The 18,338-nt window shown below is 40.9% G+C and overlaps 2 protein-coding genes across 2 annotated transcripts in view; one reads left to right on the top strand and one right to left on the bottom strand.

The window, feature by feature from the left end:
• The first annotated feature begins 224 nt into the window (after window positions 1–224).
• polr1d (RNA polymerase I and III subunit D) lies at window positions 225–8,706 on the top strand. Its single transcript, XM_054791741.1, has 5 exons — window positions 225–367; window positions 741–838; window positions 922–998; window positions 5,084–5,166; window positions 6,908–8,706. Exons 1-5 carry the CDS (start codon window positions 329–331, stop codon window positions 6,953–6,955), a joined length of 345 nt encoding a protein of 114 aa, XP_054647716.1. The 5' UTR covers window positions 225–328; the 3' UTR covers window positions 6,956–8,706.
• LOC129189740 (endothelin receptor type B-like) overlaps window positions 7,947–18,338 on the bottom strand; it is a 28,986-nt gene continuing 18,594 nt past the window's right edge. The window contains exon 8 of the mRNA XM_054791739.1: window positions 7,947–13,921. Within this exon, the coding sequence (XP_054647714.1) occupies window positions 13,781–13,921 (141 nt within the window). The 3' untranslated portion in view covers window positions 7,947–13,780. The remainder of the gene's footprint in view (window positions 13,922–18,338) is intronic.

Raw genomic sequence — 18,338 nt, 5'->3', positions numbered from 1 at the left:
TGTAAATGTTTATGTTAGACAATTCACGAGACATACCACAGTAAACAATATATTTTTTTACTGGTGTCTAGCATTTGGATCAAAATTAATATTTGGATCAAAATGTGCGCGTTTTTCTGAGTCATTTTATTTTGCCTTAATCAAAATTCACATTGATATATAATTATAGAGATTAAACGACTGAAACGACTGGGTGTTTTTTTATGTTGTTTTTTTTTAATGGAGGGTAAATTTCTTTAGCTTTGCCTGTCAGACAAAAAGACGGGTTTCAGTTCACAAAATTTTCAGCTAGAGGCAGCTGAGGGACGCGGACAACTTCATAGACAGCATGGCTGCGGAAGGCGAGAAAAAGCGAGTCCTAGAGATGGTAAGAAGCATAATTATTGAATAAAGGCTGAACTTGTCATTTTATTAAATGAGAACAAACAACGAACAGGCATCTTAAGTAGATAATCGATGGCGTTCACTGTAATCTACTCAACTAGCAACATAGCTGCTGCTGCTCGCTGCGTTATTACACGTGGGACGTTATGTGGTAAAATATGCTCCACTTTTTAGTTCCACTGTCGTTCCACACTTTAGATATAGAAATGTAACTAGTGATTGAACTGTAGCAACTTAAATTACTTATTGACCCTTTGCCTGACTTTCGTAGCTTTCCCCACTAGGCGGCAATATTGATAGGGAACACCAGCGCTAGTGTAGCAAATGTAATCATATGTATTGGTGATGTGTTTTAGGTCCAGGTTGATGGGGCAGATGAGGGCTCCGTCACATTTGTGATGCATGATGAAGACCATACCCTGGGAAACTCCCTGCGATACATGATCATGAAAAAGTCAGTATTTTTGGAAGATGTCCTGCCAATTTACACCCAAAATTGTCGATAATCTCACTTTTTCCATTCTTTATCTACACCAGTGAGTGTGTTGAGTTCTGCGGCTACACCATCACACATCCATCTGAAAGCAAGATTAACTTTCGAATTCAGACAAAAGGTAAAATATTTTGCCCCTTTTCCACCAAATGCACAGGAAATTTGACAAAAAACACAACAGACTACCAAAAAAGTTCCCGTGGTCCTTTGTGTTTTTCGTTTGCACAGTTAAAAGATCCAATTTAGAATTACAAGTTATCTGCAGGAATAGACATAAACCCGCTTTGCCTGAGAGGTTTATTGTGCAATACAAACACATGCAAATAAAAATGTGTGCAAAGCGGAACGCTATTAGTCAAGTAGTCAAGTGGTCGAGACTTTTCAAACGCGGCTGATGAAAGAAAATCTTCAAAGTAATCATACAATCAGTGCTATGAATGTCGTGATGGTACCTGAAATGGCCTGATAACGGCACGGAACTTAATTTGGGTCCCACAGTCCAAGCGCACATAGTTAGAGGGGTAAAGTTTCTAATTCTGGGGTAAAGTTTCTAATTCTGGGATAAAGTTTCTGCGGTGGAGACGGGGCTTTTGTCTTTCATGTTTTGTTTGTTTGAGCAGATGTGCAACATAGCAAGAGAGTTGCCATATTCCTTGTAAACATATCACTTGATCAAGTAACACACGCAGTCCTGAGGCTGTCATTTACCACACGCATTCCACCCATCACATGGATGATCTGTGAAAAACTGAGATAGCTTGTTGTTGGCCTTAGCAATGACTTATTTGAGCATCCTTGGCCTTGAGCTCTTGACCTCACGAACAATTACCTCTTAGGCAGCAGGAAGCATAAGCCTTGTCTAATCCACGCTATTCTTGCCATCATTGTACTGTAATGTGAGGCGGTAAAAATGGGTGGATCGGAGATATTTTTGTTGACATACTCGTGACCCTGGTGAGGATAAGTGGCATAGAAGATGGATGGATGGGTGACAATCTCCTAAATGAAAAACAAGCGGATGCTCATTAACTCCTTGATTAAAGAATACCGAACTCGTTGTAATCCCGAACGCCCGATCCCAACAACATATTAATACGTCTTTTTGAGCGAGAGGCAATGTCCGCATTGCGATGCATCGTGTAATCAATTATTTCCCCCATCTCTACTTGGCACACTTTTCCACAGTCGAACGTCTTGTAGGTTTTTGACCTTTTATTTCCATCTGTGGGGCAGTAACATTTGTCCCACAAAGTTCGCCGATCTGACGAGACGAATGGTGTCTTTAAAAATGTGAACAAGCATCTCCTTGAGTGTTCCAGCAAAAGACTTCAATACAATGAGCAGGCATAATATAACAAACAACAGAAATTCATCCAGAAATGGACCATAATAGTTGAGAAAGCATTGGAGTGAGCGTGAAGTTCTGGTTAGGACCGTCTGGTGTAGAAAAATTGAAAATACTTGAGATTTTCAATGAGTGTGTTGAGTACTATGTGTACCCATTCAAAGTATTCAATTGATTATGTCATTTCCAGCAAGACAACACATTTTCCCACAGAATATGCCTCATTGAATGGATCTATTAACATCCAATCAGGTTTAAGAACAAACAACGAGAGTGTGGATTACATTCTGTCACCGCCAAACTGCTGGAGAGTGGCAGTGTTGAAAGGGATAGTTCCGATTTTTGTGACATGAAGTTGTATGACATCCCCACCCGCAGTGTAGTCCGTGAAGAACGTAGTTCCATTTAGTTGCTGGGGACATTTTAAGTACAGAGTTTGGCTTCTCAAAACAATATGCGTTCACAAGATTAATACATTTGCATCACAAAAATGCCTTCTCAAAAAAAATCTGACCTGACAAAACGCTCGCCGTATCCCTGCGCACTGTCACCTGTGCATTCGTATGTATGGGATGAAGACACTCGCATCTTCTTCCGCTGTGGAGCACATACGTAAAGAAGATGGCCGCGACGCTCCGTTGCGGAAGAAGAGTGGTCTTACTGTGAGTGTGTTCATCCCATACACATGAAGGCACAAGCGACAGTTTTTTTTGTTTTTTTTTTTAAAGAAGGCATTTTTGTGATGCAAATGTATTAATGTTTTGAACGCACATTGTTTGAAGAAGCCAAACTCTTTACTTAAATGTCTCCAGCAACTAAGCGGAACTACATTCTTAATCACCAAAATCCGACCAGAACTGCACTTGGGAGACCAAGTGGAGGGTAAGTCGCTGTTATTGGACTACAATGCTGATGGGGATGTCATACAACTTCATGTCAAAAAATCCAAATTATCCCTTTAAAATGCGGTGCCAATGTGCTACCGAGGATCATTTTTTCATTTGCATTCGCAAATTATGAGGTCATGACGAAGAAAAACGAATTGCCGCTTGCACAACCTGCAGCATGACAATAGCAGACGGAGAAATGCCAACTTCGAATTTGTTCGGCACTTAACGTTGCACAAAGAACGGTAAGTTGGCCTGATGCCTGTTGTGCGCTAATGCTTTGGGAAACTATCTTACCATTTTACGAAACTGAAACACTGAAATTAAGTTAGCTGAAGTCAATTGCGACGTTAAAGGTGAATAAATAAATAAATAATGTGACGTTAGTGTGTTGCATGTGTGCTTCTGACAAACTAATGTCCTTGTTATGTATATAAGTAGCTAATATAAAATTAGCAGAGCTTATTTGAAGTGTGTTCTTTAATAGAACATACAATTTGGTGCACAATCAAAGTGCAAAAAGATGGACACTTTCATGTGAGCAGATAAAGTTCAAATGAAACAGGTAAGCTAAATATGCACACAGAACTTATCAAAATGATTGTAAAAAATAGCCATAGATTGTTATCATTGTTGTTTTTATTTTTTTTAAACTAGTGGCTTACACAGTATTTTGCTCATCACTTTGTATTATGTTATATTAAGATAATAAACTTTATTTTATAAACAGTGCTTGTGACTTGTAAGGACTCAAACCTCAAGCCTATGACTATGGACTTGACTCGACCTGTCTTGTTTTGACTTGAGCCATGACTTTCACTTCTTTACTTGAGACATGACTCAAGAGTTGGGATTAAAAAGACTTGAGATTTGCAAAACACTGACTTTCTCCCAGCTCTGCTGTACATCACAGTCTCGGAACAGAACTCGTACGTAACGTGACAACCACCTGTAGAGATCTTTCATCACACTCCTAATGTATATTTGATCAGACCCCTGCTGGTGGAAATGGTACACACGGCTGCCTTTCATGGCAGAGGGTGTGGGTTTGATTCCCTGCCAGGATATTCTATATGAAGCCAAAACAGTTGATGTGATTGTGATTGGCTTGCTGTGGCGACCCCTGACCGGGGTCAGAGGAGGATATTCAATGACACTTTTATATCATGCAAAATTCCCACTGATTTTTAAACATTCCAGGCATTATTCTTGGATAACAATTCAAAAGTTTTGAATGATGTTTTAACTGCAAAGTTTTAAAGTAACTGAGGTCACTTGGATATGTGTTTTTCTTTTTCCTACTTGATTTTCCACACTGTTCGACTTTTTTAGGGGGAACACACTTTCGTCTGAGACAGTTTTCTGGTTATCAAAGGAAAAAGTTAAGAACAATACTGTATCAAGCTAGCCCTGTGCAGTGATATTGTGTTTTTTTCATTAAAACAGGCCGGAGATCGTGTAGGGACCCTTAGTCACTTGAAAGCATCATTTCTCAACTTCTCATGTCCTCAGAGACCCTGAAAGACACCCGCTGAATGGGTAATTAATTAGACATAAAGTTGTCAAGACAGACAGATTACTTCCTCATTTTGTTCTTGAATAAGTGACCGCTGTCATGTTTCACAAATTATACTTCCAAGTCCCGGTTGCGCTGTATCACGCGATGAAGAGCTTGCAAGCATGCCATTTGTTTTTCAGCAATACAAATCGGTCAAAATGAGTGAGAGGGAATGATTTCTTATTGTTTATTAGCACTCACATGCTTAAAATATTTGCTCTCCAACAATCCCAATATGGCAGCACTAAACACCAAAAACACAAAATTTCTTTCCCACAGCTGTTTTCAGAGCAGTGTTAAAACCATCAAAGATAGAGTACCGGTTTCCAAAATGTGTGTTTCACTAGTGCGGATAGTTGGTGGTAGAGTTCTTTCCTTACGTGTGCCATGCTGTTTTTATGTTTGTTCTTTTTCAGATGGAACTCCAGCCATTGAGCCTCTTAGGAGGGGCCTAAATGAGCTCTGTGATGTTTGTCAACATGTTCTCAACACCTTTGAGGTAAGAGTAAAAAAAAAAAAAAAAAAATCAGCAGTTTCCCAACTGCCATCTGGAGACAAGCGGGGTCTACTTAAACAAATCTTCAATTCTTTCTCTCAACAATTTTATAATTCATCGGACCTTGTGTTAGGCACACCACATTTACAGTATCTCCCAGTTAACCCCTTACATTTCAGCAACCATTTTATTATATCTTCTCTAGGGACAATACTAAGTATAGATTTGCCATGACATAATCGTCAGTGAACATAAAGAAGATGTGATGGATGATAATTTAAGGCTTAACATTGGTATGTGGGAGTTTTTCCCAGCCACAAACCTAAACACACGTTTCCTACTCCTCTTCTTCTTGGTAAAGAATGTTGTTCTGAAAACACTGTTGCCATGACGGCACCCTTTGAGGATATTACAAGCAAGCTGTGGGTGTTGTTTTCATGTGTCAGCAGCAAAGCATGCCAATAGAGGTATTGGAATCCATTAATCAAGTAATTGCATGCGATGACAGCATCTGCACTCCTCTGTCTGATGAGAGAGATGTCAAAATATCAGTTTAAATGTCTCAGGTGTTTTCATGCATCCATCATTCTGGCATGGTTATCCTAAGCCTGGCACTCATGCACCAGAAAGCTTCCCACCACTCCATCGTTCACTAAGGGTGTGCGTTTGCTGTGTGCGCTTGCTGTGTTCCCTACTGCGTTACATATGAAAAATACAACAAAACAACCCTTAAAATGATCAATATATTTATCAATTTCAAGTAAATTTCCAGGATGAAATAGTGCCACAACAGGCTGTTGGAAAAACAGAAAGGAAATTAAAAGTTTCGATCTGCGATTAATTGTGATTATGAGTGAACAACATGCAATTAATTACGATTACAGTAAATATTTTAATCGATTGGCATTAATTATTAGCCTTTAATATTTCGACTTTGAAAATTACAACAAATATTCTGTTGTTCACACCATGGGTGTGGTGGATATTTGGGCTAGTGACCTCTTGGTCCTTTGTGCGGTGTAATAAGCTCATTCATTCATTTTCTGTGCTGCTTTATCCTAATTGGTGTCGCGGGGGCATGCTGGAGCCTATCCCAGCTGACTTTGGGTGCAATCGCAGGGCACATATAGACAAACAGCCGTTTACTCTCACATTCATACGTATGGACATGTTAGTCGCTAATTAACCTAACATGCATGCTTTTGGAAACTGGAGTACCCGGAGAAAACCTACGCACACTCGGGGAGAACGCGCAACAGACAACGGAGATTTCAACGCACATCTTCTGGCTGTGTGGCCAACCAGGCCACCGTGTGCCCCCTCTGCTAAGCCGATAGCTACAAATAAAGGGCATTTTCATATGCAAGCCAAAGTTTGCCTCTGACTTGCGCTTGTGCGACTGAAACTAACCATTATAAGTTGGCAACATTGAACCCTCGTGCAACATCTTCTTATTCCCTGGCAGACCAGGTGTGTAAGAGATGTGTGAAGAAGTGGAGCCACCTACTGTACGGACATCACGGACAGCTTCATTTAAATGAGTTTATGAGCGAGGGCGAACCAGAATTGCCAAATGTATTGGCTTGTAGTGTGCCGCCACAAATAAATGGATGTGTATTTAAACACTAATGTTATGGGACACATGCGATTCTAACTGTCTGTTTCAGTGGGGTTAGGGTTAGAGAAACAACCTGTCAGTTTTAATTCCAAGTCACAACTGAAATGTTCTTTTCTTCTACTCAAGGCAAAAGTAAACGAGTTCCAAGAGAAGCAGGAACAACCCATGGAGTGAAAAAAGATCATCTTGCAAAATGACTTTGTCATATCTTCCTGTGAATATGTTATTTATATGGTTTTATACATATGCATTGTACATAAGCCATGGCGCATTCCAACATTTGTACAGGCTCTGTTTTTGTGAGCAAATTACATTTTCGTATTTCATCTTAAATTGTTGGCATGTGGAGTAAAAACATGACATTAAACTTAAGAACACAGATGTTCATTGTCAACTCATTTTCCCTCCTTCCACTCCCCTAAGACTGACATTCTGCGATATTTATTGTCGTGAGTGCTCATGTATCAATTTTTTTGAGGGAACCGTGCGGCACCAAATTGCTTGCATCTGTCTTTTCTGCAGAGGTGTTTCACATCTGTAGGAAACTTTTGAAGTTCAGCGTCACTAATTAGCAGAAGAATGTGGTCTGAGGGAATTTTTGTACTGTGCAGCCAAGACGGGGAAAACGAATGAGGCGAGTGAAGTGTAAATAATGGGGTTATTTGGCGTTAATCATGTCTGTCTGTTTGCTGCGTGCAAGGGCACAGAGGGACTTGGGAATAACTGTCACTGTTTATTTGATGTTTTCAAAAGGGAACAAGAATTCAACGTCCTTTTTCTGTTCATTTGCTGTAACATTTTTCTTGAGCGTTTGCCTCTCGGCCCTGCAACATTTCCATGTGTTGAGCTGATTTGCCTCGACAGACATGTTATGTAGTCGCATCATTGAGGATGGACGTCCTGAGTAGTGAAGCCAAGGCTGGACAGAGCCACCTCCAAGTGGGCCATAAGATGTCTCCTGTTAGCGTCCAACCAGTAACGAATCTCCCGCTGTACCCCTCAGACAAACATTATATGTAGTGTTGGGAGTAATGGTGTTAAAATATGATGCCATTACTAAAGCCTTTACTGTTTTCCAATTTAAAACATTACAACGCTGTTACCGTTACCGACAGTGAAATGTGGTACGTTACTTTGCACGGATATCTAACAGCTTATATCCACTCGCCGCCTCGATCAGCCAATGTATAGGAAAGGAGCCGCAAAAATGTTGTGTTTTTTCTGATTGTCCTGCTTTGGTGAAGTGGGAGGGGTGACAGACGCGAAAGCTGATGAAAATGAGTGATTGGCTTAAGGTACAGTAGAATTTCATGGTAAGCCAGTCAGTTAACAGGGTTCTGGTAGGAGGGTGTTTTTACAAACCTCAATGCGACACGACCACACGAGAACGAGATGCAAGCAACAGTCCGAAGCAGTCTGTCGATTTAAAGGGTTTAATGTCAGGAAGTACAGGAGCTACTTCAACGTCACACATGTTAAAGGCATGAATATACATGTGAAGTGCACACGATGTCCCAGAGCGAAGTGTTTGTCTGTGTCGGTTGTGAGTAACTCTAAATGTCATCAAACTACACTACAAAGATAAATCCCAATTCTTTTACATATTTGATAATAATTACAATAATTACTTTCACTGATAAATACCGGTAACTACATTTATGAAAGAGAAATTCTGTGACTAATTCAATTACATTTTTGGGAAAGTAACAATATTTACTTTTTAAAAGGAAGCAGCCAACACTGGTTATATGGAGCAAGACTTTCCTGTGTGCATTTCAAAGAGATGCTTGCCTTAGCAATTTTGCAGCTGCTCATAGACAAAATGTACTGAAACTGAATGTCCGTATTAGGGTGACCATATTTTGATTACCGAAAACCAGGACACTTGGAACCCGGTAATGAGATACTCAAATGATAGCCGAAGAAAGATGCCTTACAATTTCAATACATTTAAAGTATGCCTCCTTCGTATGGATAAAAAAAATTGCTATATTTTAAATTTCTATCTATACCTGGAGACAAATTCCAAAGAAAGGATGTTAAAAAACCAGCACAAGTGATTCCAAAAACAGAACGACACAGGAACCTGAGGTAAAATGCTTGTTATAGTGTCAGAAATGCGTCAAAAGTCGAGAGGCGTGAAAAAAATATGTACGAGCAGATTGTTTCAATTCACACATGAGTATAATAGTCTCCACGCGCACTTTGTATGCCCCACGTGTACAGATTTAATGACCACCATCTCTACATAGTGCCATATTACATGTCACGCGCGTGTGGTGTTTTTCTACTCCCCTCTTTTCACTCTTGCTTTTTTGTTTTTCTACGCGCCTGTGAGAAAAGAATTTTTGGCAGTTTGGAGGCGGGACCCCAGCAAGAAGCACAGAGCTGCGTGTGATTGGTTGCTGTCCAGGAAACCCCGCACCCGTGACCTCTCTCTCACCTGATTGACAGCTAGCTTAGACTGCTCCATTGTCGAACTGGAAGAGTCGGAGCCGGCTAAGTGCGTTTATTAGTGATGGAAATTTCAGCTCTTTGTAGCGAGCCGATTCTTTTGGCTCTTCTTAGGTTCCCAAGTGGCTCCTCAGATTTTTTGTGTTCTTAAACTAATTCATTACCAAATTATGTGTATTGTGTAAAAGTACTACAATAATGCAGTGGCCCAGTGACCGTTGATAGAGTGACAGAAAGACTTTTAAAATCATTGCTAAATTTGGGCATGACTACATGCCCTGGTATGGACCACATCACTGTCTGCTTCCCAATTTTTAATGCATGTGCTATATATCTACTGCATTGCCAACAGAGCATATTTAACAACATACAATGACTTTGAATAAAATCTCTCTCAGACAGTCAGTGGGGGTATCGTTACAGTGGACTAACTTTGGGCCTTAGCGTATACCCTGGGGCCAGCTCGTCGCAGGACATAATATTGAGTGTTTCTATATTTAAGTGCGTGTTAGGAAGAAATAACAGAACTTTTAAATGTTTTACCTGAGGACTGTGGCTGGTTTATTGGGTTTGATATCATCCATAAATACCACATCTGCTCGGGCGTTTTAGTCCCTGCGTTGTTCTGAGAAGAGCAGACTCCAATTTAAAGATGTGCCCGGACATTAGTGCCTTAAAATGCCCAAAAAACAAGGGCAAACACAGATTTCAAACAAAGCTGTTCACATTATCAGATATGATAGCTTGGCAGGGACGTGCGGTTTAATGTTAATACAGGTTGCTCATTAACACTAGAACTCCCGAGGCAGTCATTGTGACTGTTTTCAAAATTTGCAATGTCATAACTGTACATTACTACTATACACCAATTCTGAAAGAGATGTGTTGGCTATCGTCCTTTATCAAACACAGAGAATTGTTTAAGTTCATGCTCGTCACCATGTTGTACACAACGCTTTCTGCTTCTACTAGGGTGTATTGTTGTACGAATTGAATTGAGTTAAATGCCATAGACTGCACCCTATCATCTGGGAAAATATGGGCTAACAGCGGGGACATGACACACTGACTGTAAATACTGCAAAAGTTGTCTGCCTGATTCTGCACGACTCATTTCTGCGCGGCACGTACATGTGTCAAGCATAACCCAAGCTTAAGAGCAATTATGAATGAAAAAAAACCAAGCTAAATCACGTTTAAACATGATTTAGCTTGGTTGTATTTGATTCTGTTGCGTAACTATACTTACATAGTGTGTTTGTTGGTAGCCTGTAGTTGCAAGAAAAGCTACAGTATGATGACTTTGCACCAATTTCACATGCGTTGTTGATATTTCTCAGACGTCAAATGCAAACCAAGAGTAACCATTCAAAAGCAAAGAACAGAGCGTGAAGTAATTGTTTAAGTGGAGTTTTAACTGTTACCTTTTGAACTTCTGTTTCTACTTGCGGATCTACTTAGAATAGGGGTCACCAAACTGTTTATCACGATCGACCAGTCAATCTTTGGGACTTTGCTGGTTGATCCCAAAAATATTTGGTAAAATAAATGCATCATCACATCAGTGCCCCTCCTGCCCGGAGAGTGATCAACAAGCACGCATTTTGACCCCTGAACACCCCCGTATGCCTTGTCGCTCTCCTGGCACGCACCCTGCCATCCTGAGCCCAGTCCCTAAAACCTGGAGGTGCCGGGGCACGCCACACACCCGCCCTGCAAGCAACAAGCACGGAAGCCATCAAGCCAAATAGAGTTGTGGTTTGCTCACAGAGACGATGTGCGACGAAACCCCACAAAGAGCCACAAAAGCAGGGTTGTCCAAAGTGCGGCCCAGGGGCTATCTGCGCCACATGGCTCATTTGTCACTGGCCCGAGACAACAAACTTCATGAGCTATAATTTGCAAGAACTCAATCTATCCCGAAAGACAATAACTCAAAAAAACAGATGATATAAAATATATATTTATTACTGCAGACTGTTTATAAATACATACAATCTAAATGCTGATCAGTCCTGACATCGTATTGAACTTTGTCCTTTTTATTTCTTCCTCCCTCAGTAATGTAGCTTCCAAAGCTGCTTGGACCTTTCTTGCACACAGTCTGGGGGTGGATTTGCTCTGAAACTCTTTGCTCTTGAGTTGATGAGTCACATTTTGCATGATCAGCTGATCCAGCAAGATCTATTTCTGTGACAAATGTGTGAGAAATGCATTTGCTCAATAATGTAGGCGAAAAGATAAAATGACAGCATAATAACTCACCAGATGATACACATTTATCATATGCCTCTACATCGGCATGTGCCAAAAGCGGCCACCATTAAATACTTTTGATTCTATAACTGTTTTTCTTGAAAGCAAGCAAAGGTAATATGTTTCTCCAAGTGCGATTACTATGGCTATACAATGAGTTGCACTGTGGAAAAGCCTGCTGTAGGTCAAACCTGCCAGTCACATTCAAGTACAAACGGCACTTATGATTACTGTATTTTCCCGACTAGAAGTCGCTCCAGAGTATAAGGTGCACCAGCCAAAAATGCACAATGAAGAAGAAAAAAAACATATATAAGTCGCACTGGACTATAAGTCGCATTATTTGGGGGAAATTTATTTGATTAAATCAGAGACCAAGAACATCATCTTGAAAGGCAAGTTATATTAATAACAATAAAATGGAGAACAGGCTAAATAGGCGTCTGTTAATGCAATGTGAATAGGTGGTATGTTAACGTAACATATAGTTATTTGAATCACTATAGCCTAAACAACCTGCAGAGTCACCTATATTCGTATATACCTATACCTGGGCGTGGAGACCTAACTGCACTGTTGACAAGACTCTCCCGGCCGCACGTTGTTCAAGCACCCATTTGTGAACTTGTTTCTCTAGCTGTGGCCATCTTGCTTTTAGCTTTTTTTTGTTTTCTTCATTGCAGTTTCAGTATCCTCCGCTTTTCGCCAGTACTTTCTGCTGCTCGAATTACAGTTTTCGGCTGCATATTTCACTACTTGCATCTTGTAATCTGTAAAATGTTTGCGTTCCGTCCTTCTCAGTTGTCTTTATAAGCTGTTTACATTGTAAATTTTCAGTGGTGCTGGAGTAGTAGATACTGGTAGATACAAGATACAAGCCTAGAGAGCCCTCTCGTGGCTGTCAGTGTGAAAAAAAAAACATATATAAGTCGCTCCGGAGTATAAGCCGCAGGACCAGCCAAACCATGAAAAAAAGTGCAACTTCTAGTCCGGAAAATAAGGTAATGACATTTTGAACACTTGACACACTAGTTGGACTAAAACCTCTTCAAAAGGCAAATTAATTCATTAGTGGACCATTGATTCTTCCTTCTATGTGTCCATCTTTGTGGATACAGTTTGGGCCCTTTCCTGCTCCGGCATGACTGTGCCCCAGTGCACAAAGTAAAGTCCGTAAGAGCAGACTGTTAGCCATAACAGTGGCATCTGACCTCATGAATGTTGGACAAGAAAATGCTACATTTCAACATCTTGCAGAAAGTTTTCTGAGAAGAGTGGAATCTGTTATAGTTAATAGTTCCTGTATAATGGTCAGGTTACCTAATACTTTTGTCCACATAGTGTATGTTGAGCACTTGCGGGAAGGTCTTGCTACATCTGTATATACTATCTTTCACATTATGATATCCTATATCTCTCCTTAGAAATCCAGGAGATCTTAAACTTGACTTCCAGTTGACGCACTACATATGACAGAATTCTGAAATACTAATGTATAAAAATATGCTTCATAAAGAGGTATAAAGAAAACGTACGTGTTACAAACATACCATCTCTCACAATTAACAATTTCCAGGCGTGACGTGAAAATAATAACTGATCACCACAAGAGAACCAGCCTTTGACTTGCAAAACAAAAGCCCTCATGTGGTCATGAGATTGGCTTTTTTTTTTTTTAACATAGTTGGAACACGAGCTTCTTACAACATGTAGAATAAACAAAATAACATACTGTGTCACAAAATGGCAATGATGTGGTATAGGTCAATATCACTTGACTTAAAGCAGCGTGACATCTGATGTTCAGCTCTCCACATTTCCTCTGTTAAGACGTTATCAAGGCGCGTGCGCACTGAGATCAGTTGTTGGATATGCTGCGGTTTGCATTCATGTAACTCAGGGCAATATGTTCCCTCCTGTCTTTCTCTCCGAGGTATTGAAGCTTCAGCGATTGTTATTTATACAAATACTGTAGCTAAATATACTTGTACAGTATATAATATATCGAAGGCTGTAATTTGGATGGAAATAATACTGTACAGACAGATTTAGCGTCCACTGAGCCTCCCCGTGGAATGTAGCCTCGGAGTCGTCCGTCTGCAGGTACAGTCCTGTGATTTCATTCATCAGTTCGGGCTGATCCTTTTGTGTCTTTCAGTCCAGTGTGAGTCCTGTTGAAAACTTAAAGACTTATACCTCGCTCCACTGGATCTGATATCTCGTCCATTTTCAGTGCTGATGGGAACAAGGGTTTTGGGAGGAAATGAAGTACGGAATGCGTGTGTGTGTTTACGAAGAGCTGGTGTATTTCTGACTGGAACGGGAGCTGGAGCGGTCTAGTCCATTGACGTGGCAGGAGCCCTTCCATCCTGCCCCTGATCCCCGCTCATCCAAAGGAGACGTTCCGTAGCACCAGCAGCACAGGCAAGACTGCAAGGACAAAACAGTTTTTTATCGCCTGCCTCTTTTTAATAATGTTACTACTTAGTCTGTTGATTTGTTTTTGAGTAATTTAGTTAGCAGGATTACCCACAAACTACACCACTGTTTTCCAAGAAACTTAGGTACAGTACATGCACACATAAAAATGTGGCTAGAGGAATTTATTTCGTCTCAATGACTTTCTGCCACAGGATCCAAATTGCACTTTTACACTCAACCACAGTATCCAGCACATTATCAACCGCAACTGTGTTGCTTGTAGCAAAGAAGAAGTCGTAATCATTGCCTCGATGCCGACTGTTTACCAATATATATACCAATATTGTCCAGCACTTCATTACCGCTACAGATATCGACCAATGCTGATGTTGAGAACAGTTCTTCCCTAAAACTAATGTCAGGTCACATCTCATGTAACAAACACATTATGCTTTCTTTTACTGTGATGCCGCTGGGTGCATTTCACAAATCAACAGTTTGTGCAAAATAAGACAAACACTGCAATATGCAATGTACGTCATAAAAAAGTGCCATATTTATTGTCTCGAAAAAGTCAGTGAAAAAGTCAGTAAAAAAATCAGAACCAACAATCAACTACAGTAAAATTACTAGAGCTGTCAAATGATTGAACATTTTAATCTAATTAATCACAGTTTTCTAGTTAATTAATTATGATTGATCACCATTTGCAACTGTGTTAAATATGCCAATTTTTCTACTGTATTTTATGAATAGACAGATAAATGAAAGGACACAATTTTATATGTACAGTATGCATGCATTAACAGCTCCAAATGAAGTGAAAATGTAAATCAAGCTGAAAGATGCCACACACGTCTGAAAATATATTTGCCTAACACTAGTCTCTTTAACAGGAGCACATCATTTGAATCACGACCGCGTTATTAAGAGCAATGAGGGGTTGTATTCAAAGACTGCACGCAATTTAAGGTGAAGTCACATGTTTTGAGTGTACTGTACATTTCCGAGCATATTTAAATAATAATAATGGATTCGATTTTCTATAGCGCTTTTCAAGGCACCCAAAGCGCTTCACAATAAAGTGAACCCAGTCACACACTGGTGGTGGTAATCTAAATCTGTAGCCACAGCTGCCTTCGGGTAGTCTGACGGAATCATGGCTGCTAATTCATGCCTACGGCCGCTCCAACCACCGCCACCAAACAGTCATTCACATTCATACACCAGTGTGGGCAGCACTGGAGGCAAGGTGGGTGAAATGTCTTGCCCAGGGGCAGAACAACATCACAAGACAGAATTGGGTGGAGGGAGCAAGGATCACTTTCTGGACAACCCGCTCTATCTCCTGAGTCTCTGCCGCCCAAATGCAGCCAACTGTACTTCTGCAGTTAGAGTTACGTTAATGACTGATGAAAATTCAGTTTATTTCGACCACACATACTTGCATAATAAAAACGTTATTGTGGTGTTCAGAGTGTCCGTGAGTGCATCTCGTGGTAGTCTAGTGGCAATGAGCAAGTGTTGCTCCGATGCTGAGCAAACTAGAGACGTGTTTGTGAGTTGAGATACATATATGGTGTTAGAATTGCACTGCCGTTGATGTGTTCAAGTCAGAATAAAGTTCTAAAAGACCGTCAGACGCTGTGTAACTCTGTGGAGGCGCTACACTGTGCCTCCGTCTGCCATCTGACTGTATGTTGGTGTTGCATTTTCTTCTTCTTGCGGGTGGTCGAGTCGAGTGGCAACCAGCTTTCAGACACGGTAATGGTAATTGTTTAATTTGTTTAATTATTATTAATCCAGTGCAAGCATATTGTATTCAATTGCCTGTGATGAGTCAAGTGATGTAAACAATACTGAGCAGACAGCACTGATATGCAGATACTGTATGTGAACTCTGATGGGTTTTTTATGTTAAAGTTGGCTACATTTTGTTTTCATTTTACACAAACATGGGAACGACCCAAAAAGGCATACATATTTCATTGAAAGAAAGATAAATGACAGGGCAGGATAATATATATTTTGTGAGTTTTGTTTCGACAATGAAAATTTCCTGCGCTAACACTTTATACATAATTTAGTTATGTAAACCGACGCGTGTTTCCATTTTATTGTTTGGTGCATTATAGGCTGTATATGTACATAATTATAAGATATATTTGGTGTGTAATTTGCCGCCATTAATTGTTTTACCGCTAGAGAGCAGTAAAGCCTAATAATGTGCCCTTTATAGAGCTTTGAATGTATGTTTGATTTGGTTGTTAACAATTATCTCTTATACCAACTATCATTGTGAATTAACAGATGTTGAATGCTGTGCCTTTTCATTTGATATTCAATATTTGGTTTAATGGCAACTATCTGTAGAGCATCTATTTACTTTGCATTTGTATAATTGCAGAACCACACACACATTGACACACCCACCTACTTTGTGGAGAGAAAAACATGTGTTGATCGTGTGGCACTTAATAAAGGACAACTAAAAAAGTGACCGTTGGTTTGTTCTGATCGGACATCCTTCAGCGGACCTGGAATTGGGCATCCACCAGCCAGAGAAATAGTAACAGTGCATATCACCAGCGCACCCGATTTTATGTAGTCCTCCGAGCCGGTTCCAGGCCTGCTATTGTCAATAATGTCACATTATTAAGATGAACCAACTGTGCGGGTGTGGAGGCAGACTACACTCCCTGCTTGTCTTATGGACTATGACCTTTCTGGTCTAGAATCAAGGAGACGAAGTTCACTGCCCACATCAACACACGCTCCAACTTACCAGCAAAGGGAAGAGGAGGAGTATGAGTGGGGTAGAGGCCACACCCGCTCATCATCACCAATAAGTCAGGAGCGCCACAGCCCATCACACTGGGAACTTAAGGACAGCTGGGAGCAGAGGACCAGTAGGTTACAGCAGGAGAACCGAGTGTTGAAGTTTCATCAGCAAGTACTCCTAGAGTCAATGCAGGACTTACGGTTGCGTAACGAGGATCTACGCCTCCAGTCAAGACAGAGTGAGCACAAGCTACAGCAGCTTAGACGCCGTACTACTCTTGAGACTGAGCAGCTTCGTCAGCAGATACAGCACCTAGGAAGTGTTGTCCAGCAGCTACAAAACACTCATTGTGTTGGAATTAAGGTAGTGTAGAAAAATGTATGCCATTTTAGATGATCAGCGCAATGTGTCATTGGCTTGAACAGAATTCTTTTTTTCACGTCAGAGGAGCAGAATTGAACTACACCTTCAAAACCTGTGCTGATTGTGGAAGCAGCTGGCAGAAGAGCGCCTGTATTCACAGTTCAGTCTATAGATGGAAAAAAACATCCCATTGCCGACACTCCATCCATCCATTTTCTATACCTCATTAGGGTCGCGGGGGCATGCTGGAGCCCATCCCAGCTGACTTCGGGCGGCAGGCGGGGTACACCCTGGACATACAGACAAACAACCATTCACACTCACATTCATACCTATGGACAATTTACAGTCACCAATTAACCTAACATGCATGTTTTTGGAATGTGGGAGGAAACCGGAGTACTCGGAGAAAACCCATGCATGCACGGGGAGAACATGCAAACTCTGCACAGAAATGCCCAGGGGAGAATCGAACCCAGGTCTTCCCGATCTCCAGACTGACTGTGTGGCCAAATTGCTAACCACTAGACACTCATTGAATGTAATGAAATCTCTAATAACAGATCAGAGATTCCAACACCAGAATCAGCATACAACCACCTGCACTTAACACAGATTTCAAGTAAAATCCCGCCACTTGATCCAAATGCTGACATCCTGCTGTTTCTTGGAAGAGATGTCATTAGAGCACAGGTTTGTGAACAGCACAATGGCCCTCATGACGCACCATTTGCACAAAGGCTTGACTTTGGATGGGTCATTATAGGAGATGTGTGCATAGGTGGTTCCTATAAGACAAACAGTGAGTACCATAAAGACATGCATTCTTGACCATGGAAGACCAACATGCCTAAAGCCCTGTGATAATCAGATACATGTGAAAGAAAGCTACCGTGTCAAAGATAGTGAAAAAATCTCCCTGATGCACAAGCCCTCACAAGGTACTCCTGTGACATCAAATAAAGACAAATTTGGCGATACAGTTTTCTGTACAACAGAGAATGATAACCTGCTTGCCCACTCAATTGAGGATCCAACTTTCTTCCAGATAATGGAAAAAGAGTTCCATCCAGAATGAGACAAACAGCTGGACTGCTCCTCTCACGATCCGCCACGCACGCAGATGTCTCCCTAACAACAGAGGCTATGCTTGCAACCATCTGAGGTCACTGCAACGGATGCTAGACAAAAAGCCTGTCATGAAAGCCCATTTCATCAAGTTCATGCAAAAAATGCTTGACAATGGACATGCAGAGCTTGTCCCACCACCCAAAGAAGGAA

This window comes from Dunckerocampus dactyliophorus, chromosome 11 (genome assembly GCF_027744805.1).
Source record: "Dunckerocampus dactyliophorus isolate RoL2022-P2 chromosome 11, RoL_Ddac_1.1, whole genome shotgun sequence".
Lineage (NCBI taxonomy): Eukaryota > Metazoa > Chordata > Actinopteri > Syngnathiformes > Syngnathidae > Dunckerocampus > Dunckerocampus dactyliophorus.
Note: the sequence above shows the minus strand (reverse complement) of the source record. Positions and strands in the feature narration are given on the sequence as shown.

Coding starts and splice junctions, on each gene's coding strand:
- polr1d (XM_054791741.1), top strand. CDS start 329: ATGGCTGCGGAAGGCGAGAAAAAGCGAGTCCTAGAGATG. Junction 368..740: donor AAAAGCGAGTCCTAGAGATG/GTAAGAAGCATA, acceptor GATGTGTTTTAG/GTCCAGGTTGATGGGGCAGA. Junction 999..5,083: donor CTTTCGAATTCAGACAAAAG/GTAAAATATTTT, acceptor GTTCTTTTTCAG/ATGGAACTCCAGCCATTGAG.